The sequence below is a fragment of the Miscanthus floridulus genome, chromosome 13, assembly GCF_019320115.1.
Source record: "Miscanthus floridulus cultivar M001 chromosome 13, ASM1932011v1, whole genome shotgun sequence".
In the NCBI taxonomy this organism is placed as follows: domain Eukaryota; kingdom Viridiplantae; phylum Streptophyta; class Magnoliopsida; order Poales; family Poaceae; genus Miscanthus; species Miscanthus floridulus.
Window position 1 is genome coordinate 15,409,942 of NC_089592.1, and position 23,206 is coordinate 15,433,147.

Sequence of the window (23,206 nt, forward strand, 5' to 3'; positions counted from 1 at the left end):
TGTGTACAGTATGTAATCACTGAGCATTCAGAGCAACTAGTAAAATAGCTTCATGTTTGATTACGACATCATACATGCTTCTGTTCCAACTATGTAATCAAGAAGTTAGTGCACCGGAAAAAAAATTATGTGTTCATCATTCAGGTTGGCACTGTCACCGTGTACGTCGTCGGCGACTCCTGATGCATCAAGAAGAGCACTGCGGCGGCTGTGCCAGCGAGAAACCCTAGCAGCAGCCACCCAAACCTTGGCGCGGCGAGCCTCAACGGAGAGGATGGCACGTCCCCGCCGGCTGCCATCGTCTCTGCTTCCACCGGGTCGTAGTAGTCGTCCTCCGCTTTTCTCTCCAACACCGTAAGCCATCCGTCCTCGCCGTGGCCATCGTCTAGGTCTCCCCCGCGGGGCAGCCGCGTCTTTTCAGCCGGCGCATTGCCGCTGCTGCCCACCTCCGTCACGGCGGAGGCGCTCTGGACGCTGTCCTGCGCCGCCGTCCGGCCACTGCCGCCCTTGCAGTCGTGGCCGTGCTCGCCGGCGTTGGGCCTGGACGTGTCGTCGGTTGCTGCGTTCTCCATTGTTGTCCTCGTATACGTAGGTCTAGAGGACAGATTTTTGGCAGTAAAGGCTTCGTTGTTCTTGTTCGTTGCGATGTCCACGAACCGCACGCTGACATGCATATACACGGCTCGCCCTTTACGGACGCGTCGGTTCGGCGGCGGCTCCGCGCCGTCGGATCGAGTCCGTTCCGTGTGCGGCGTGATGTGGGCCGTCAGATCAACAGCCGCCGCCGAGATTATGTTGGTGCAACCACGAAATTACCATATGATGAGAACGTTCGTTCCTAATTAATATGGGAAAGGGATGGCACCTGCTTTTTTTTTTTGGCGAGATTCACATGAAATCGTGCCGTTTCTGTGAAACTTGCGGGAAGGGATGAGCATGAGTTCCTCTGCTTTGGTATCTTTCGATGTTCTTACTTAACTCCCGCTTGATGAACCTTCTCAGCTTGTGTATATGCATTTTCTTCTCTTCTTGCAGAAGCGGACCAATTAGAGGACTCTGTCGTCAAAACAAAGGACCGGCGAACCTTCTTAGTTTTCTTGACAAAAGGTAGGAGGTACTCCCTCCGTCATCAAATAAACCAATTTATAGAATCCAAACTTTATAGAAAAAAGTAACAACATCTATAACATAAAATAAACATATAATGAAAATATATTCTATGATATATGATGTCATAAATCTAGACATTTTTTTGTGAAAATTCGGTCAAAGTTTAAAAGGTTTGACTTAAGATAACTCAAGGAATCTATTTATTTAAGGACAAAGGGAGCAGGTCTTAAACTTAACCTAGAAGAGCTTTGCAAGCCATAATAGTTTAAATTATACTTCCTTGGTCCTAGAATAAATTAACTTCTAGAGTTATATCAAGTAATATATTTTTTAAGTATGTAACAAAATTTATAAAAATAATAGCACCAATATATTATGACATGAAGTTTGGATCACCTATTCATCATGAGAGATATTTTCATAATTTACTTATTTTATATCATATAAGTGTTGTTATTCTTTACCGTAAAGTTGGTCAAACTCAAGATTGTTTTTGATTTAGGGTGATTCTATGAGTTGATTTATTTTGAGGCGGAGAAAGTATCAAGTAGCATATGACATGAAGAGATTTAGACATCCTATCCTACTAGTTCGAGTTTTTCATGGCTCCAACCTTTGAAATTTCTCAGAGTTCACATGGCAACGCCGGGATAGTTTTCTTGACAAAAGGTTCACCAAAATTTTGAAGGTCAATCAATCAAAAGCAGCACACATGACATCCTCTGTTTTCTGCTCCTCTCTTCTTGCATGATTTAAAGATTGCAGTGGAGGATTTTTCTTCCCACCACGACGATATACAAAATGCAGTAAAACTATTGTCACCGACACCCCGGCCCCACCATCCTTCCGCCTAACGCGGTTTTACATTCCCCCTCCCTTCTAAGAGACAAGTTATTAATTTTTATACTACACGCGTACGCAACGCACGCGCGCCGATCGACGACGCGTGCTGTACACACACTCGTATACACTGACGACTGAGTAACACATGACACGATGGTACAACACGCGGACGGAGCAATCAATCAGAGCCGTTGGATTTGATCGATGATCGGACGGATATGCTTGTTGGTATAGGGGATCGCGTGCCTCGTCGATCATCGATCAGTGGAGCATGGGCTCGTCGGCCATCTCGACGCCGTTGACGCTGCCGTCGGCGCCGGGCCGTCCGGCCTTGTACTTGTACCACCTGGCGGCGACGAGGTAGACGAACAGATTGGCGAGGCAGATGACGGCGAGCAGCCAGTAGAAGTTGTCGAGCCTTCCCTTGTTAAGGTCGTCGGCGATCCAGGGGTGGCGGTCGCCCGTGACCCTGTGCACGGCGGCGACGAGCGCGGAGCTGACGAAGAACCCCAGCGACAGGGTGCTGAGGAACAGCCCCGTGCTCATGGTCTTCATCCCCTTGGGGCACTCGCGGAGGAAGAAGTCGAGCTGGCCGATGTACGTGAACGCCTCGCCGGCGCCCACAAGAAAAAACTGCGGGATGAGCCAGAACACGGACATGGGCACCACGCCCCCCGCCGGGACGGCGGCGTCGCGCGCCACGCGGAGCCGCCTGATCTCCGTGAGCGCGGCGCCCGCCATGGCGACGACCGAGAGGGCGAGGCCGACGCCGATCCGCTGCAGCGGGGTGAGGCCGTGCGGGTTGCCGCTCACGCGGCGCGCCACGGGCACCACGATCCGGTCGTAGACGGGCACCGTGAGGAGGATGGAGCCGACGAAGAAGACGGTGAGGGAACCGGCGGGGATCTGGAAGGAGGACCCGATGTGGCGGTCCATGGTGGTGGCCTGCGACACCGAGAAGGTGGTCATCTGAGCGTACACCGTCCAGAACATGATGGTGGTCGCCCAGATGGGCAGCATCCGCACCACCGTCTTCACCTCCTCCACGTCCGTCAGCGTCGCCAGCCGCCACTTGCTCGGCTCTGCCGCCGGCTCCTCGTTGATGGCGGCGTGGTCCAGGAAGCTGCAGTACCAGATTAAAACACGCGGGAAAACCAAACCGTCAGCTGCTGCTGTTAGATTTTTTTTATTTTTTTAAAAGAAATTCAAGCAACAACATTCAATCAAAAGCTGAAAGGATAAACAAGCAGGAGCTTCTGTTCAGAGTTCAGACAGAGTAAATCTGTTTTTTTTTTCCCTCGTGCTTTCTTCAGAAAACAAAGACATACAGTAAAGTTAATTATAATATCATTTTTTTCCAATCAAGCAGTGACACACACACACACACACACACACATATATATATATATATTATATAAGATGCTTATTAAAAAGTTCATTCTTGAAATGTTCTCTGAAAAAAAATTGTTCTTTTCAAGCATTCATATCGCTATCAGAGGACCACTTTAAGATGAAACAGAGAGGCATGCAGAATGCAAAGTGGTTTTGGGCTTTAGGAAAACACCAGGCAAGGCATGCGCAGACTAAAGCAGTGGTCACAGGCGCGAGATTCTGCACGAGATGGAGACACCAAACCCAATCAGACACCTAAACAATTCAGAGAGCTAGTGCTCGTCTAAGCAGATGGCTGGCCTACATACGACGATGCGTCCAGCATGCATGCAATCGCCATCTCAATAATAATCACTCGGGAGAGAAGAGAATCGTCGACGACACCTAATGCGTCGCGTGCCCTTAAACCAGGCTTCCGCTTATTTTTTCATCCGGAACAGTGTTTTCCTCTCACAAATTCCTCCAGATTCATCCAGATTTCTGCAGAATTCCTCCAAGCGAACGGGGCCGATCATCTGTATCAGCCTGCCTGCCAGAGGCCCTGCCCTGGAAATGGAATGAGAGCAAGACACGCCGGGTATTTTTTATTTTCAAGTTGAAGAAACAAGAGATTCAGTGCGTCAGGTGTGGCAATAATCTTTCCCAATTCCACATGGTGGACTGTTGAGGACCAATCAGGGACAAGAAACAAACACCTGTTCATGCAAATACGCAAATATGCAATGATGGAATGATGCAGGTGTAAGCAAAGCATCCTTCCTTCCCCAGATAGACCGGGTAGAATATAGCATCATCGTCATCGACGACGACTCTGAACTCTGAAGAGACTTAAACAAGCATTGTGGTCAGGCTCAGCTGCGATGCCTTATCGATAAGATAACAAAAGGAGGAGGGTTAGTGGGCACATCTATCTATCCCTCCCCGTGTCTGGCGTTAATCTGAGGCTTGGTCATGTGATGATTCAGCAAAAGGAATGCCATACCCCTCCCCTGTCTCTGTCATATGCTCATGTAGTCATGTGCAAAAGCATTGCGACCGAGATGGAACGAACTCACGGCAGGGAATTTGCCAGCAGGAGGACATGGGCCTCGAACCCTTCAGAAGACCGTGAGGAGTCCCAGACATGTCCGTGCCGATGCCGACCGCCATGCCCATTTGCCCAAACCCCGACGAGCGAGATCACGTGTTCAGGTCCCGGACACCACTCACTAAAACACCGTCTTCTAAAAGCAACAGCAAAAGGGCCATAAAAAAAAGAGGAGGGTCGGTTTCGATGGCTGCAAGTAAGCAAGGGTTAACAGCCACTAATCTTGATCAGGCCGGCATAAGAGAGCAGCGGATGGGGGATGGCAACGGCAGGCACCATCACATGCCATGCCTGCAGTGCAGGCTGCTTTATCTCCCGGACGCGCGTATGGTGATGGTCCATGCGTCCATGAGATGGTCTAGTCCATCTCGATCCCTCCAGTCATCTTTCTTTTCCAGAGGACATGATGCATGGCCACACCATCACCACACCAAGCGACCAAACACACACAGAGAGAAAGAAAGAGATGCAGTGCCAAGGGCGCCATGCCAAAGACGACGGCCAACCTACCTAGACGGCAGCAGCAGCATGTGAGAGGGGATGCAAAAGGTTGCTTCGATCAGTTAGATAGATAGATTTGGCCGTCCCCATCCATGGCGCCCACTCGTCGCCCGTCCGTCCGTCCGTAGCAGCTAGGCGAGTAGGAAGGTTCCCCACACACAACACACCATGCTGCTGTTGCTGCTGCTCCTCTGTCCCTCTCCAATGCAAGATCACCACTTCCCTGTGCCTTTGAGCCATTCGCGTCCACCGTTGAATCATGCTGCCGATCTCCATTTCATTTGCCCCCTGAAACTAACAATCATGCACCCGCCTTTCCTCTGCCTTTCCAGAGGCCTTTCGGTGTGCAGTGCACACGTCCTGGTCATACTCGCAAACAGTGATCTAATAATTGAAGGAATGCGTATCTGTAGGGCTCTCTTTTGGGGATTCAGTTTAGCTATAGCCTTCTAGTGTCATGTTATGTAGTGGCCCACTGTACTGTGAGTTCATATATCATATCATATATACATGGAGGAATATGTTTAGTTTCAGCGCACACATCACACGTGTACGATCAAGTCTGTCAGTGGTCACTGTTTTATTCCAGGTACCATGTTGCTTATGCTGAAATTTGGCTTATACTAATTCTTATGCTAAAATGTTGAGAGAAAAAAAATACTATTCCACGCTGAAAAGTAACGCTGCATAAGCTCAAGCGAACAACTTTGCTGTGCCGTCAGCGTCACCCTAGCTGAATCCGATTTTGGTTTCGTTTTGAAGCAAATGTCCGTGTCATTTTTCTTCCCTGATGTCATTCTACAGCGAAAGTCTCGAGATTTTGAAAGGCTACTATTGTTAGCTGGCTACACATATCGACAGGACAGATAATGTTCTACTGGAACTTGATTTCCAAGTGAGTGAAAAAGGGGGGAAAGGTGATGCCGATGAGTCTGGCATTTTCTTCTACGCTAGAGTAAATTAGGTTAGCTTTTGCTGTAACTTGGTCATGTCATCATCACATCGCCAACAAGAAACCGTTCTTCTCCACGGTTCTTCTGCTGTAGGCTAGAGAGGAATGCAGAGCTAATGCCAATAATTAACTAATCTTAAACATACTCCATGACACCTTCTGGAAATCTGGATGCAGATTCTGAACCCCCATACCAAGATCCCATGTGTACACTCTTCCAGTCCTGTCTACATCCCATTGGAGCTACTTACTCACTACCACTATTCAACATCTCAATTCAAACCGTCGAAGTTACGCCGCCTTGCCATCACATTTTCAATGCAGCTGCAGCTGTCAGGAAAAGCCTCAAACTCCGAAAACTGATGTGTCAGTCCAAGTCTTGAGAATGTGAAACTACAAGCTACAAGGTGGGTGAGGGGCTGCTTTCCTTCCTCCTCGCAAGACTCCCAAAGCTCGCTAATGACACCAAAACTGAGGACTGCAGCTAGACAAAAGCGCGATCCAAGGCCTTTTGGCCTCGCATGCCGACCTCCCCCCTGTTTTTCCTCGCATCTTCCTCCCGTTTTGTAATACTAGTAGTACTAGTATATTCTGCGTCTCTGAATTTCAGCAGGTGTTCCGTTGGACCGTATCTACATATATATTTATAATTTGTACAATATCTACACTCTGCTCTGAAATTTTTGTGCAGATATTTGCTAGCGCTGGATGCAGAAGTTGCAGTGCAGAGCACCGGGCAGAGAAGGACAACAAGGGATAGCAGCGCACCTGCACCAGCCACCAGGATGGCCGGGGGACAGACACAGGGCAGGCAAAGAGGGAGGGAGCACAGCACAGTCCGTGACCCTTCTCCGTCCCCCTAAGAGCAATGCTAATAATACAGCCGGCTTGCTGGCTGTAAGGTTCCCTGCAGCCTTCTCTCAGCCCACTCATATAGTAGTTGGCTCTTTACAGTTAATACATGGCCCACTTATCTCTCTCACAGACTTTTTTGGTTCTTGTGCCCAAGCCGACTATAAACTTACAGCACGCTTCTCCTCTCTCTCCTCCCCTCTCTCCTCCACCTCAGCATTTAGTCGGCTTACAGCCTGCTATTATACTTGCTCTAAGGGAGCATTAGAATAGCGCAACTATTGGCTTGGGTGCTGCCAAACTCAGCCATTTGTCGCTTGCCGGAGGTCTTATCCTCTTTCCATGAACATCATACGTTGCCTGGGCGACATCACTTAACACAAGTTGTTCGCTAAAGCCAAGCGGTGCTACGCGTGTGCGGCGTCTAGCAAACGGGTGACTGGACGGGGAGGTCGGGCCCGCTCGGCGGCGACGGTTGACCGCTTGTCAGTGACTGATCCGTCTGCCATGCCAAGCAAGGAATCAAGCATGGAATGGTTTTGGCTGGCCACCGGCGAGGGACGGCGTCGGCTGTTAATGAGATTGTGGACTTCAGCAGGGAAGGCATGCAATTGGCAGCCGTGGCATGAATGAATTTGCCATGAATTCATCCATAGCACACCACGTGAGTGGGCGATGCAAGTTGGGAGAAAACGATGTAGGGAGAGGGAGCGGACAAAACATGTTTTGGAAAGTAGTAAGTAAAAGGTAGGTAGGCAAAAGCCAGCCAGCTAGAGATCGAGAGGGCTAACCGGAACTGGTCGGTGTGGGGGAGGCGCTCCTTGCGCTTGCTCTTCTTGCCGGAGCCTTCCTCGGCGGCAGCGGCGGCGGCCTTGCCGACGTCGATGTCGTAGAGCATGGCGGGGTCAGCGGGGAGCGGGAGCCGTCTCTTCCGCCACGCCGCCATGACGACGGCCGCGATCTGCGTGAGCGGGCTCCCCACCAGCTTCTTGAACCGGTACCTGCGCGTGCCGGCCAGGAAGACGACGAGCCCGGCGGCGATGGCGCAGGCGCAGGCGCCGTAGCCCCAGCGCCGGCCCAGGTTGTCCTGGACGTAGACGAGCACGGTGACGGCCAGCAGGGAGCCGAGGGAGATGAAGAAGAAGAACCAGTTGAAGAAGCGCATCATCTGCTGCTTCTCGCCCCGGTCCGACTCGTCGAACTGGTCGGACCCGAAGCCGGACACGCTCGACTTGAGCCCGCCCGTGCCCAGCGCCGTCAGGTACAGGGCCAGGTACATCACGCCCAGCTGCGCGCCCGACGCGCGCGCGCACTCACCGCCGTTGTTGGCGTTGGCGGAGCAAGCCGCCGGACGCAGACCCGGCGCCGCCGTCGAGATCGTCAGGATCGTCACGCCCTGCGTACGTACGCCAACAAATTACTTAAATGACTATGATCGTTTGTATGTGTCATCAGGTATAGCAGCTGTATGTATATTTGTCAAAATCCAAACTTTTAAATCTTTGGGTGATTGTCAGTAGTATATAAACCGAAACAAACAAAACTCGTGCAGAATTAAACTTAAAATTACTGCTCTTTTCCGGCGGGCGTGCAGTGTGCAGTAATAATAAATTAGAAATCTGTTTAGTTTTACGCTTTCATCAGGTGAGGTAGATTGACAGACAGATGATGCAAGGATGGAATCTAACTCTACTGGTAATAATGGAAAGGAAATTGGAGTGACTTGGACCCCCGGCTGTCCAGCACCATCACCCCATGCATGGGATGGGCATGGATCTTGTCAGCATGTATATATGTTCCATCCACAGGGACGGGAGATATATGACGACGGCGATGATGGCTGAACTGAAATTGATTACATAGCCTCCTTTTGTTAGTTTGTTTCATTGGGTGCGCGTTCTTTTCAGAGAAGGAGCATCTTGTGGATGGAAAGTTCCAATTTTTATTTGTGTTTTACTGACTACTAGTCCTGCTCCTACTAGGGAAGGGAATAATGATAATAATAACATGAAAAGAAAAGCCCAAGCAGATGATGAAATGACGGAGGGGATTGACCGGCGGACCCATCCAGCAAAACTGACTGACCGACATCTAGAGAGCAGAGCACGGCGGTGACATTAATGGACTTGAATGGATGGATTATGGATGATGGTGGATATACTAAAACATGATAGAATGAATGAATTATTAATAATAAATTATGCAAAAGGGCAAAAATGAATCTAAAAGAATTAGTCCCAAGTATGTGGGAGGATTATGGGGTAAAAAAAGTAAGTACTGACCGAGGCCTGGACGGCGGTGAAGACGGCGATGGTGAGGTAGCGGCCGAGGAAGGAGTCGGCGACGAAGCCGCCGAGGAGGCAGAGCATGAAGGAGGTGCCCATGAAGTTGGTGACGACGTTGGCGGACTCGGCGTTGCCCAGGTGCATGGTGCCCGTGAGGTACGTCACCAGGTTCACGGCGATGCCCAGCGTCGTCAGCCGCTCGTTCAGCTCCGCCACTGCAGCGACGCCACAGACACAGGTCAGGAGTCAGGACAGGACAGCCCATGCATTATTTCTCATCCTTCAGTACGTTCAGCCTCGATCGTCAGGGAGCCGCGAGCGAGCGAGCTCGATCGACGCATGCCGCCCGGCCGCGGCCGGCCAGATCTGCCTGCCGCCGGACGGTGGGGTGGAACGAGCAATGGATGGAACGAGAGAGGAACCCGGCCGGCGGCGGTCGGCCGGACTCGGATCAACCAACCAACAACGTACCTAGGATCATGGCGGCGGCGCCCCAGCGGCCGGTGGTGGCGCGCGGGGCCTGGCGGCCCTTGAAGTCCCAGGCGTCGAGGAGGACGTCGGTCTCCGCCGCGGCATTGGTCTCGGGGAGGAGTCCGACCATCTTCTCTCTCTTCGCCTCCCTCTGTCCCTACTGCCGGCGGCCGGCGAGGTGGCGCGCGGGGCTACGTGTAAGGATTTGGGAGGAGACGGGGAGACAGACCCAGAGACCAGACCAGCTGCGAGCGATTGCCGGCCGGCACCGGCTGCTGCTCTCGGTTTGGTTGGATTGGATGGGTGGATCGCTGTGCTGTGCCTGTGCCTGTGCGGTGGCGGTGCGGACTGCCGTGCTCTGCCGGGCTGGGCTGGGCGTTGCCCGCTATATATAACCGTTCGCGCCGGGCATTTGCGGGAGAATCTCGCGCCTGCTCTGTGGCCCCCCACCCCCCGGATCAGTGGACAATTACAGGTGGGTGGATAACATGCATGCAGCCTTTTATTTATGCAAAACAGTTATTACTTTTTTTTGACATACTTACTAAATACGTAAATAAATATTAAAAAAAAACGATTTTGGGGGCAGGCAAGGCAAGGCGTACGTGAGCGTGATAAGGGGCAGGATAGAAGAGGATAAGGGCACTTGGCCTTGCCTAACGGAACGGAGGGATGTGCGTGCATATGGGCGGCGGTACGTTGGAGAAACGGAAACAACAACAACAACTGCTACTAGTACCCACCTGCACTAGTCCCACACGCGGCAAGCACCACGCGCTTCTTTTCTTTCTCCTTGTCCTTGGGACTCTTTTTTCCACAAACAACTTTTTTTTTTTGATAAATTCTCCACAAACAACTTGTATTATTGGGCCCTCTTTGCTCGCATGCCGGCCTTTTGGCTCCTACTGTAAAAATATAAACCAACCCCACGAGCAAAACGGGTAGGTAATAACCGTAAAACCTCATCACATTGTTCACAAAGGTGCTCCCCCCCTTCCCTTTTTCTCAAGGAACCGAGCTATTTCCTGGATATAATCTACTCTATCTGTCCTAAAATAAGTACATATCTTGTATTTCGAAGAAGTCAATTAATCTTAGCTTTGACCAAATATGTATATAAAAATACTAATATAAACTACATTAGATTGGTCACATCTTATATTTTCGTAGCAGACATGTTTACAGATACAAATGTTAATATCATTTTCTATAAATTTAGTCAAACTTGAAATTGATTGACGCTTCGAAGTGCGAGATGTGCACTTATTTTTGGATGGAGGGCTTCCTATTATATATGTAGGATTTTTCTTATATCCTCCTATCGGAACTACAAGTTGGGTAAAAGCCAACGGAAGTCCAAGACCTTAGCATGCATAGATTAAGGTCATGTTCGCTTGTCTTATAAGGCGTACTATTTCAGCGAACGAACAATGTTTTTCTCTCGTAATAAATCAGCGAATAGTACTTTTAGCCATGACTTTTCAGCAAAGCGAACAAGATCTAAAATTCTTGGACAGAGTTAACTTCTCATTGGTCACAACTCACCTACAAAATTGTAGGGGTACACAATGATGAACGAGCTGGTCTACTAGTTTTGTTTCTTTCAAACATGCCCATCAGGGTTTAAAATCTCTCGACTCAACACAATGCTCGTTTTTTTTCTAGATTTTATTATATATAGTATTTAGCATCGCTAATTTCTAACACTAGACGATGCACTCGTCGACAACGAGACACTTATGGTGTCTATAAGTATTAGATGCCTCCGTCAATATCATTAAGAGCTGTCAGCTCAGTCTTTCCTCCTTTGAAGATGCTCATGGAGGTATGGTATCTGTGCGGTCATAGGTGTATGTGAGCGTCCACGTGCGTAAAAGGAAATCTCTTATTATCAAACTGGGAGAGTTTGGCCAGCTCTCAGACCATCCACGTCACCCCCGATTAATTCAGCAGTTGGATTCTTAGATCAACGGTCCTGGTTGCTCCCGCCGTCTTCTACAGTGCCCGTCTTGGAATATCTGCTCCCACCGTGTCCGCTACCTCTCGAAGCCTCCCGTCGTACCGTCTCCCTCGACCTCTCCACGACGCTCGACGCTCCCTCTTCTAGCCCTTCCTCTCTCCCTCCCGACGCGGCAACGCCCGCCTCCTCCTCCTCCTCCCCTCAGCGTCGCCGCATGCGGGGTGGGTCAACGCTACCGCCTCACCGCGCGAGCCCCTGCTGGAACTGCATCGCGATGCCACGGCGGTGGCCGGCCTTCCGCGCGGCCGCCGCCACGCTCCTCCTCCTCCAACACCACCACCACCACCACCACCACCACGCCGCTTCCTCCTCGCGACGCAAGGCAGCGGGTCGTGCGGCCTAGGGTTTGGCCCCTCCGTCGCAGGTCGTCCCCACGGCTGCGCAGGTAGCCAGCTGAGGCCCTGACGCGACGGCCGGCTCTGGCGGTGGAGGGACCTCCGTGCTGGCCGTCGATGACGCTGGGAAAGTCACGTCAGCAAACTCGGCGGTGGATCTGAAGCGGCCGCTCGTGGGGTCCCTCCCGGCGACGGATCTGAAGCTGGAGCACGGCGTGCACCTCGTGCCAGCAACGGAGGCCATGGATTTGCGCCGAGCAGGAGATCCAGCGCGAGGCCTCCCCGTCTCCACTGGATTCGGCTGCATGGGCTCCACCGATGGCCGGCAAGGTAGGAAAGGAGATAAAGGGGATTTTTTGCTCAGCCCCTTCCCGCGCTGCCTGAATTTGTTCAGCCCTCAAATAGAACCTTGTCCTATTTACATGTGAAAGGATCAAGATGTCCAAGAGGAGGGGTGAATTGGGCTAATTACAAATTTCTTTGCAATAATCAAATCCTATGGTTAGCCCAATTAATCCCTTGTGCCTAGAAAAGTGTTTCTATTAATCTAACGCACAAAAGTTTAGCACCCTAAGTTCCAATCCTACTCTAGCATGGCAATTCTAGGAATGTAAATAACAAGTATTGAATTGCTCAAAGTAAATGCTTAAAGTAAAGAAAGGAGAAGGAACGCGGCGATGTTTTGCCGAGGTATCGAAGAGTCACCACTCCCCACTAGTCCTCGTTGGAGCACCCGCGCAAGAGTGTAGCTCCCCCTTGATTCCGCGCAAGGATCAAGTGCTCTCTTACGTGTTGATTCTTTGACACTCCATCGCGGTGAATCACCCACAACCGCTCACAACTTGAGTTGGGTCACCCACAAGCTCCGTCGGATGATCACCAAACTCCTAATCACCACCAAGCCATCTAGGTGATGACGATCACCAAGAGTAATAAGCACGAACTCTCACTTGACCATGACAAGCCTAATGAGAAGGGTGGATACACACTTTGCTACTCTTGATCTCACTAATGAGGGTTCTCTTTGGGATTCTCAAATCTCAATCACCTCACTAGGACCTTGCTCTTCTTGGCACTCTCAAAGGTGTTTCTCAGCTATTGGAATGAGCAAAAGTACCCACACACACGAATGGAGGTGGTATTTATAACATGGGATGAAAAACAAAACCGTTATGTGCCTTTGCGGGGTGACCGGACGCTCTGGTCATGTTGACCGGACGTGCCGGTTAGTTTACCTCAAACTCCAGTGTTTACAGTGTGACCGGACGCTGGCCAGCATCCGGTCAGCACTGACCCGATGCGTCCGGTCACAATTTACCCTCACTAGAACCTTACTGATGTCGACCAGACGCTGGACCTCCAGCGTCCGGTCACTGGTGAGCAGCGTCTGGTCAGTAGCCGGCACCTGACCAGCGTCCGATCAGCACTGACCAAACACGTCCGATCAGGAGTCTCCCTCTTTGGGACCTTAGTGGAGTCGACCGGACGCTGGCCCTCAGCGTCCGGTCACTTCACTTCTCAGCGTCCGGTCACTTCAAGACAACTTCACCTTGATCAAATGAACTGACCGGACTCTGAACCAGCGTCCGGTCACACCGAAGCCAGCGTCTGGTCAGTATTTGACCCTCCATTCACTTCCAATTCTCGATCATATGTGAATGAAGTTTGCTCCATTGGATCTAAGGACTATTTTGGAGCTACCTAGGCTAGTTTTAGCAAGTGTGCACCACACCTAACCCCACTAGACTCACCTAGGTCAAGCTACCCGTCCGTATCCCCCTTAATAGTACGGCCAAAGGAAAAACAAAGTCCTAAACTACTCTAAGTGTCACTACAACTTCAATCGACACTTAGAACTAGTTCATCCTTAACCTTGTCGTCTATCCTTTGAAAACCGAAACAATTTCCATCGTAGGGGCATGACCATCATGATAGCCCAATTGATCTCCATTACCGTGACCTAACTTAATTGCCTCTGCAAAACACACGTTAGTCACAGTAATCACATATTGTCATTAATCACCGAAACCCAACTAGGGGCCTAGATGCTTTCAACATGGATAATGATCTCTGTTAGTTTCACATGTCTAAATTCAATCCTAGACTGATGCTATTATGTGCCTTTAATTATATGCCGCCACCAGTAGTAGGTGTTTTCAAAGCCTGTGCTTTTAGCGCCAGCTTCTCATATAAGAGCTGGTGCCGGGCTGAGCTTCTTGTGTGTTTATATGTGGATCATGTGCTGCATAGGTGAGTTCTATCTCTCATAGGTGTGTTCATATGCGGATCATGTGATTTTATGAAAAGATAAATGATAGATCAACTCGCTAGATAACATTGTGGCACCATCAAGAATTATCTCTATATTTTTTGGAGTACCACTAAACTAATATTAGTTGCTATACCGTTTGTATGTATATAAGTTGCAGCAGCAATGTAGTGCCTCATGGTTTGCTTTGCTTTGTAATAATAGCTTCTAAAAAGCGATCAACTTAGCGATATAGGCTTATGCCTTGCTGCCTATGATGCCTTTTAGCAAAGTGATCACCTTATCGATTTAGGCTTGCATCTTGCTGCCTATATTTTACAGGAAATAACTGCTTCTTTGTACGCCTAATCTGGCTGGCCAGCATTAGATGCAACCAAAAAAAGATGTTTGGCTCAATATAGATCCATGATGAGAGTCCTTGCTATAGGCTCTTGTCATTTGCAGTGATTGTGTGTTAACGCTGGTTGAGTCATTATCAAGGTACACTTTGTCAAGCTATATTCTTTTCTATTTTTTAGTGCACTGGCATTTATATTGTCTTTTGTTGTTCAAAATATAAACATTCGTTTTCTCTTTACGACAATTCTATTCATAAGATCGGCATGTGATGCCTCTGTTTGTATCATGCAGTTAATTGTCTTAGGTAAACTCACAGAATTTAGGAGAGGAGTTCTCTAGCTTTCAGAAAATCTGCCGGTTGATGTTGATGCTCAGAATAATCTTTTTGAGGTAATGCTATATCATTCTTTACAGTAGTACACACAAGATTTCGAGAGTCAAATCAGCTCTGCCTTTTTTCATTGTTTTTTGGATATTTAGTGTGACATGGAATTGTCCTTTCCCCTGAGCAATTTTTCTCTGTGTGTAGCTTGCAGAGAGTGAAGCTTATTGGTTGATCATGGACACGGTCAAACAAACATTTAGTTGGTTCTTTTTTTCCTTCCATATTTTTATGTACCTTTATTCTGTTTTTTATTCAATGTGTTCCAAATATTCGTTTGACTTCACTTATCTGGAAGCTAACTTCATTTGCAGGTTCCAAGGCTCAAGACCTATTATGACTATGCCAAAAAGAGGTTGAGTATTGCAGAGAAAATGAGTTTGATCCCCTCTAGTCCCACATAGGTATGCAAATTTTTACAACAATTGTGTCAGATTACATGATTACTGTGCATGATGCAGATTAGACATGTCCATGGGTTCTAACATAATCTGTATAACCTTTAATTTTATATGCCAGACCTATGCGCGTGATTTGTCGGCGTGCGCGATGACGCGCGTGATGGACTAGTACCTAACAATAATGAGTGCCACCGCTGGTCACGGCAAGAGTTGAGTTTCTATCCTAGACTAGCTACGAGAGTTGACCCTCGTGAGGATCGAGTTCGGAAGTACGTATGAACTGCGATCATTGGCCATGAGAACCGTAGTTGACGTCTGTGGAGATCACTTTTGTTGACATCTATGAGAAATACCCAAGTGCCAAGCTAGTACGTACTCCTACATGACATTGAGCCGTGACCTTTATCTAGCCACAAGAAACATAAGTTGACATGGCCAAGCAAGAAAATAATGCAGACTAGCTACTACTGCTAGATAACGCTGAACCGATCGTTGGCCACAAGAAATAAACAAGCTGACATGTACGTGAGGAATACCAGAGTACAAATGCATCATTGAGACGCGCGTGGTCGTGAGCCACAAGAAACAAGTGTCGTCGACTTGGGGCTACCAATGCAAAGCCAAGTGCGTGCATGTATATGCTCTCTATCTCATAGCTATAACACGTACAAACGACTACAACATCGGAGATGGGAAAAATGTGACCTTTACCTAGGGATTCCTGTGGCGATGCCGATAGATCAAATCACGAACATATATTCTCTGGAGATGGCACATCCCACAAGCTAGCTACCACTGTTGTACCTGCCACTCGCTTTTTAGCAGCATAACACAGCTAGCAGTAGCACTACGTCGTCACAACCTATACAAGGCCGACATCAGCATCGAATAAAAGTCTCAGATTTTAACAGCGGTAGTTAGTGATATGATTATGGCCATTGTTCGTCTAAACGGCCGTTTAGCCCTTTTAAACACACCGTGTGAATGGTATGTGATGGTGCGCCGTTTAAAAAGCTGTTTTCACGCTTGTTTAATATTTTGGCCTTTTGCCAATGAATAATGACAACTACTGCTCTATTCGTTCCAAATTAAAAGATATATTTGGATTTTAGGATTTGTAGGTTTGCTAATGCATTTAGATATACACTATGTTATGTATAGATACATAGTAACATTAATATATCTTAAAAAGTCAAAACGTTTTATAATTTCGAATGACAACGGAGTAAATGATAAGTAACGTACTGACTGTTTAGCAAATTACCGTTTAAGAAAGCATTGATGATTATAATTCCATCATTCCATATAAGTTCTCTTAGTCAGGCTCAAATATCTTTTTTTTGGATTATTTCATGTATTCTTTTTAATTTAATTAAAATAAATAAATAAATAGTCTATCTTCCAAGTATTTATGAGCAATAAAGATTTGATGTAAAAAGAACACGATCTAATCCGATGTACTGAATGGGATTTATCGGATAGGATCGAATAACAATATGATCGCGCGCACTCCAAGGGGTTTCAATCGGGGCGATTATCAAGCAACGACAGCAAATTCCTTCGCTCAGTTCCCTCGAAAATAGCATAAAAACAGGATCCGCCTTTCTAGAAAAAGAGGTGAATAGGATTCATTCATGCGTACCGTTTAATTTCCTTTTTACTACTATATATATATCATAATAAGCGTATATATACCCCATATCACTGCTCTTAAATAAAAGAATCTTGTATATACTGCTGTCCACTGACCACTGGGTGGTAACATGAATAATGTACATGTGTTTTTCTCTCCATCATATGTTTTCTATCTTCATTTATTTTAATTTAACGCATACCTTTAAGCTCCCTAGATCGAATGTACTATAGATATGAATGTTTACATTGGTGGTTGGCTTAAAGCTGTCGTTAGTGTAAAACGATGTATTGGCAGCGTACTTACACAAACCGTTAGTGTAAATGATTTTACAGAATTTGTAAATCGGAAAAAAAGAGAGAATATTTTAACCTGGGAGAAGCCTAACAGCCAACCTCGTGCGGGGAAACTCACCACCGTGATTTTCATGCAAATATGCGCGTGTGTGGCCGTGGCACATTTCTTCCTTTCCACTATGTCTCAGAGTCATTTGTGACTAATAACTGGCTAATACAACGCTTTTGTATTTACTTTACCAAATATTATAATACATATTTGAGACCCTACAGATTTAAATAAAAAGTTTGAACTATTTTTTTAAATCTCTTCGAGTCCTACAACTTTAGTTTAGGCCGTTTCTTAATTTAAGAACATTTGGAAAGTTAAAAAAATCAAAATATGAAAACTTAGAACAAAATTTCCAGGCACTAGATGATGTCAAACGACAAAGTTGTCAACCATAATGTTAGATACCTTTTCAAGTAATACAACTTTGATTTATGTTGTTTCTCCATCCAATGTACTTTGAAAAAATAAAAAAAATGAATTTAAATTATTTGTAGCGGCGGTAGGTTAAGAAAACAATGAAGGGTAAACATACTTGTGGTTTTCTAAGATTATTTTCAATACACTGTTAGTCCCTTAGGCCAACTGCTAATATAAGCCTGTTCGTTTGGCTGTGGCTTGTCGTAAATGATCGTAAATTTCCAGCCAGAACAGTATTTTTCTCTCACACAAACCAGCCAGCAGTACTTCTTCACGAACCAGCAATGATATGAACCAGCCAACCAAACAGACTGATAGATCCAATTTACACGGGCAGATGTCTTATTAAGACTACAACCAATGTAAATAGAAGATTTGCACTGGGGCAATCTTAGGAAATTCGCTGTTAGAGATATATCTTCACTAACGGTTTATAGCTAAGGGCGTACAATTCTACTTCTACTGGCACCTAAACCGTTAAAAAATAAAAAAATGCTTGGCGCCAATAAAAGTCGATCTGTCCTAGTGAAAAATACTTGAAATTCGCTAAGAAAATACTTGTATATGCTAATAAAAATTCTCAGACACCAAGTTACACCTAGGCAATGTACAAAGTAAGCTAGAAAGGGTAGCCATGCATGCTTATACATGCTCCCTACATCCTAGTATATAAGGTGTAACCACCTTTGGTTTAAAGACCAAGAAACATATTTAATTGTCTCTCTCAACATTACTAGTACTGTATCGATGTATGTTGTTGAACTAGAACTTAGCATAAATAGGATCTTAATTTTATCCTAAGCATGATCACTGACTCAAACTTATGCGGAATAGGAGGTTGTTGAGTTCACCGCCTGAAGAGCGATGGAGGTCGTTGAGTTCACCGCTTGAGGACTTGGACGTCCTCTATTGGTGAAGAACCTGAGTTATCTACACGGGATGGACGTGGGAGACGACCTTCGTAGACCCTCCAGCGCCTAGCGCCTAATTGACCGGTTGTGTGAAATGTTTCACGTGGATGGAGCCGCCAGGGGCGTCTCCTATTATTTATAGATGCGCTGTGTGCTAGGGGGACGAACCCTAAAAGATCTAAGGGTTACCGCCGATTACGGCAGATCCTATTTAGTTAGAAATAAATGACAGGTGGACCAAAAACTTAATGCTTAATTAATCTCATAATTAAGTTCGGGATTAGCTGAACCGATCATATTCCAACATATGTATGTCTAGAGAGAGCACGTCTTATATTATGGGACATGAATAAAAAATGGTTATGCATTATATATTAGCACAAAGGAGTATCAGACATCGACGGTAATCCAAAATATTGTGGCAATGGTCAAGGTGCAAGTAATTCTTCTCTGACAACTTTGAGGCAAAGTACTATGCATCAGTAAACTTCATTGGCATGAGTTTTTTTTTTTGAGACGTGCTTGCCTTCCATTCATATCAAAGCGGCCGAGGCCTCTTACAAAATCAACTCACGCACACACGACGGCGTTACATGAGCAACTACATTGCCATGAGTTGGGATGCCCTGCGTGCTTACATTTCTCTTTTTCTCTCTCGATCGGGTGTTCAGCCCGTTTTTCATTAAGAGGAAAGGTAACCAAATGTTACAAAAGCGATACATAGGACTCTGTAAGTAATATATAGATTACCAACGAAATCCCAAAGGCACAAACAAACAGCAAGAAAACACGGGGAGAGGGGGACCCGCCACCTCAAAACCCCAACCGACTGAGCCTAATACAATAAGACATCACATTGGTAGCCAGTAGTGTAGTGAAACTGCAGAGGCGACGAAGCAAGCTTCCAACAGCAGAGGCATCAAAGTTTCCGCCCGTGGAAGGGCCAATCAACCTTGGCGGCAAAGCATCCGCCAAGGACACCAGTGCGACTATAGCAATCCAAGCAGCATGACGGCAAATTAAAGTATCCGTCGGAAGTGCAGCACGACGGCAAAGCATCCGTCAAAGACGACGATCCATCAATGTGGCGGCAAAGCTATCTGCGAATGGGGGGCCATCACGCCCTCAGCAGCAAAGCATCTGCCTGAGAGGGGAGACCGAAGCGACACCGACGGCAAAGCATCGGCCCGAGCAACAATGACGGTAAAATATCCGTCCAAGAAGGCGAGAAGAGCAACTGCGGCAACACCAACTAACTGCTGGACAAAGCAAAGTGAAGAATGGCATGAATCACAATCAGGCACAACACAACGATTTACTCCAGGCAGAGAAGCGGAAGAAGGGGCAGAGGCACGGCAGCTGAAGTGCTCCAATGAAGCCTTCGTGAAAGGAACTGACATCCACAGATGCCATCTTCATTGGCAGAAGCACATGGGACTTTTATCCCATAACCCACCCCAGCAACATGCACGGTGAAGACAAGCTTCTACGACGCCTTCAGGAAGGAACATGACATAGACTGCGCCACCGCCGCCGGCCCAGAGCAAGGAGCCGGACAGGGTATACACCCAAGCACAGTACATCACCGTGGGTCTGGGAGGGCCGCTGCCATGCCAAGGGGCAGCCAGGCCGGCGAGCAGCGAGATCATAGGGGAGAGTGGAGCCAAAGCGACCAAGCCACCAAGCTGCCACACCAGACGACGAACAGGGCTGTCCGCCACTGCCCCGGCCCAGGCCGCCAAGGAGCGGCACGGGAGCTCTGCCTGCTGACCCCAGGTCGTCGGCCATCGCCCCGCAGCGAACCAGGAGGCCACGGGGTCGGCCGCCCCAGGCCACACGGGCATGCAACCGGCCGCATACCGGCACCGCGCCCTCTCTGGCCGCCAAGGAGTGGCACGGGAGCAGCAGAAGACGGCGTTCCAGCCGGCCAGATCCGCTTGCTGGCGTTGTAGATCCGGCCAGGAGGAGGCTAGATCCAGCCCCGAGGAGCACAGATCTGGACCGCCGGCCGGCGTACTCGCCGGAGAACCAGCGCAGCGAGGCAAGGTGACGGAGGAGTGGGAGGGAGGAGGAGAGGAAGGGGCTGCAGCTGGCACCTTTTTTTGGGCCGCTGCTGGCCACCGCCACCGCACGTTAGAGGGCGACAATGGTGCCCGGAGGGGAGGCAGGGAGAGGGGGCCCTAGGAGCACCGAGGTGGTCGCCTTGAGTCGCCCCTGGGGAGCGCTCAGGGGAAGGAAGCTGTGTCGCTTAATCTGACTCACCCCTGCTTACATTTCTCTTGAAATAAAATTCGAGGTATTTCTTTGGTTCTAAATTAAATTATAAGTTGTTTTTATTTTTCAGATAGTTTTTGCTATATTTTAGACATAGTGTGCATCTAAATATGTAACAAAAGTTAGTAGGTAGAAAAGCTGGAGAAATTTATAATCTGAAACGGAAGAGTTGAAAATAATAACGCGTGTCAGCGCCTCAATGGTAGAACGGGCAGCCACCCTAGGCTAGGCGTTTGTAGTTGTAGATTCCAATTTTGTTTACATATGCGTGCCAGTGCGCATTCCATATGGGTGTGTGTGTGTGTGTGTTATATATATATGGACGTAGTGTGGCGTGTACCGCTGACTTAGAACTTGTGTAGAAATAGGAGTAACTGACATTTACGTTACTTAGCGTACATTATCGAAAGTGCCACTACGATGATGCAATCTGCAACAAGATCTGGAGTATCTAGCGTGTAACTGCATTGGTTCTCTATCACCGAGCTACCAATACAAATTGATCTGATCTTTATATGAAATGAATTATAAACGATGCTAATATCTAGGGATTACAGACAACTGTAAAAATCACTGTCTAAATTATTCTTCATTTTGTAGGGTTCGCTCCTAAAATTCTCTAGGGGAGAATGCAAGCATGAGAGTGAAAAGTTCTGTTCCAACAAAAAGTTGAGAGTGAAAGAGTATCATATTAGTATATATGTAGCTTGTATGCTACGATTATATTACACCTCTATTGTTCTTACCTCACTTTCGCGCAGATGACGCTAAAAATAATGTCAGCGATGAATGTGCTAATGAATGGTAGCATGCATTGTTGTAAAATACATATTTCAGCCAACTGGCTAAACGGAAATGTAACTATATTCTTAACTAAAAGAATTTGGCATAAAGTGAGCGAACTTGTAGCTTGTTTATTGAAAGAAAAAAAGATTTTTTTTTGAAAGAAAGAAATTGTAGCTTGTGATGGCATATCTTACTAGTATATCATTCTCTTGCACTATACATTTTGGGTTCTCTGGACAACATGTGACCGAGTGATAGCTCTTTATGTTGGAATATCATACGGCAATAGCTGTCACCCCTGTCAGTGCTCCATGAGCTACTTGCTACTACTTGCATAGGTTAGTAACCTCACCAGATACACCTTTAGGAAAGGACATGGCATTGGAGAAATCAGATGTATTTGGTCATGCTAAATTCCATAGAAGCTCCCTAGAAGTCCTTTCATGGTGGGTTGTTGCTTTGTAGTTGGTCTAGCTTTAAACATATTTGGGTTGGATTCAAAGATCCAACTCAATGGACCAATTATATATCTCTAGCGAAATTCGCCGCATGTATAAATGGTAGCAAAATTCGCCGTTTATATAGTTGCTTTAGTAGCTTAATGTTGTAGCTAGTTGCTTTCTTGTTGTGGTTGCTTGCCCCCTGTTGTATTGTTCAGTCCGCTTCTCCTTTTTTATATAATTAGTGGCTCTCATGTCTAATTTGTTTAAAATTAAATAAGTAGATAGTAGACCGGCGTTTCACAACCGACAAGGGTGGAAATAGATAGCAGGAAACTTGCAGGATTATCTGATATATCCATGGTTGGTGATCATTCTTTCACCTAACCCTGACCCTAACTTCACACCATAGATTTCGTACTCGGACAATCCTAGAGAAGAAAACTTCACATGATTTGGTTGTAACGGCATCGTAGTGATTGGTGCTAGTGGCTAAAGTGTTTTGTCCCAAACACATGTGTATCAATCTAGTCTTCGCATTAAAAAAAGGTCATTAGAAGCCAAGAGTGCTGTCAAGTCTGTTATATCAACCTGATGTAGTGAACTTGAATCTTGACAAAATATTCGTTACCAAAAAGAATATCTCAATCGCACGCATAAATGGATAGCGGGAAATGCTATTGTTGCTTTATAACAAATAGGGGTAGAAATTGATAGTAGGAAATCAGAATTACCCGGGCAGCAGAGCGGGCCGAAGAGCCTAGTTTTGTTGAGTGGCCTTGACTCACTCAATAACCATCATATATCTCTAGCAAAATTCAACCATGGTCGTCATTAATTTACCTAACTCTAATCCTGACTTTATTATCGGCACACGAACTGAATATCCTTATGGTGGAACCATCGGGGCTTGTTTGGATACACTTGTATCCACTTTAATTCACATATTGTGGAGTAGATTAGAAAGTAAATTAGTTTAATTTCCACTGAATGCACTTGTATCCATCTCAATCTATATGTGTTGGAGTAGATTAGGATGTAAATTAGTTTAATTTTCACCCTAAGCACCTCCAAGCCGACATATCTCGAGATTCACGAAGTCACCATAGACACTTCGCTATCGACAGGGATGTCGTCTACCACTAAAAACATAGCACC

At 47.0% G+C, this 23,206-nt stretch overlaps 1 protein-coding gene across 1 annotated transcript; it reads right to left on the reverse strand.

Moving 5' to 3' along the window:
• Nucleotides 1-15: 15 nt before the first annotated feature.
• LOC136500314 (protein NRT1/ PTR FAMILY 6.3-like) lies at nucleotides 16-9,858 on the reverse strand. Its single transcript, XM_066495657.1, has 5 exons — nucleotides 9,494-9,858; nucleotides 9,020-9,237; nucleotides 7,529-8,133; nucleotides 1,724-3,076; nucleotides 16-1,056 (listed from the first exon to the last, which is right to left on the reverse strand). Exons 1-4 carry the CDS (start codon nucleotides 9,621-9,623, stop codon nucleotides 2,215-2,217), a joined length of 1,815 nt encoding a protein of 604 aa, XP_066351754.1. The 5' UTR covers nucleotides 9,624-9,858; the 3' UTR covers nucleotides 16-1,056; nucleotides 1,724-2,214.
• Nucleotides 9,859-23,206: the final 13,348 nt, after the last annotated feature.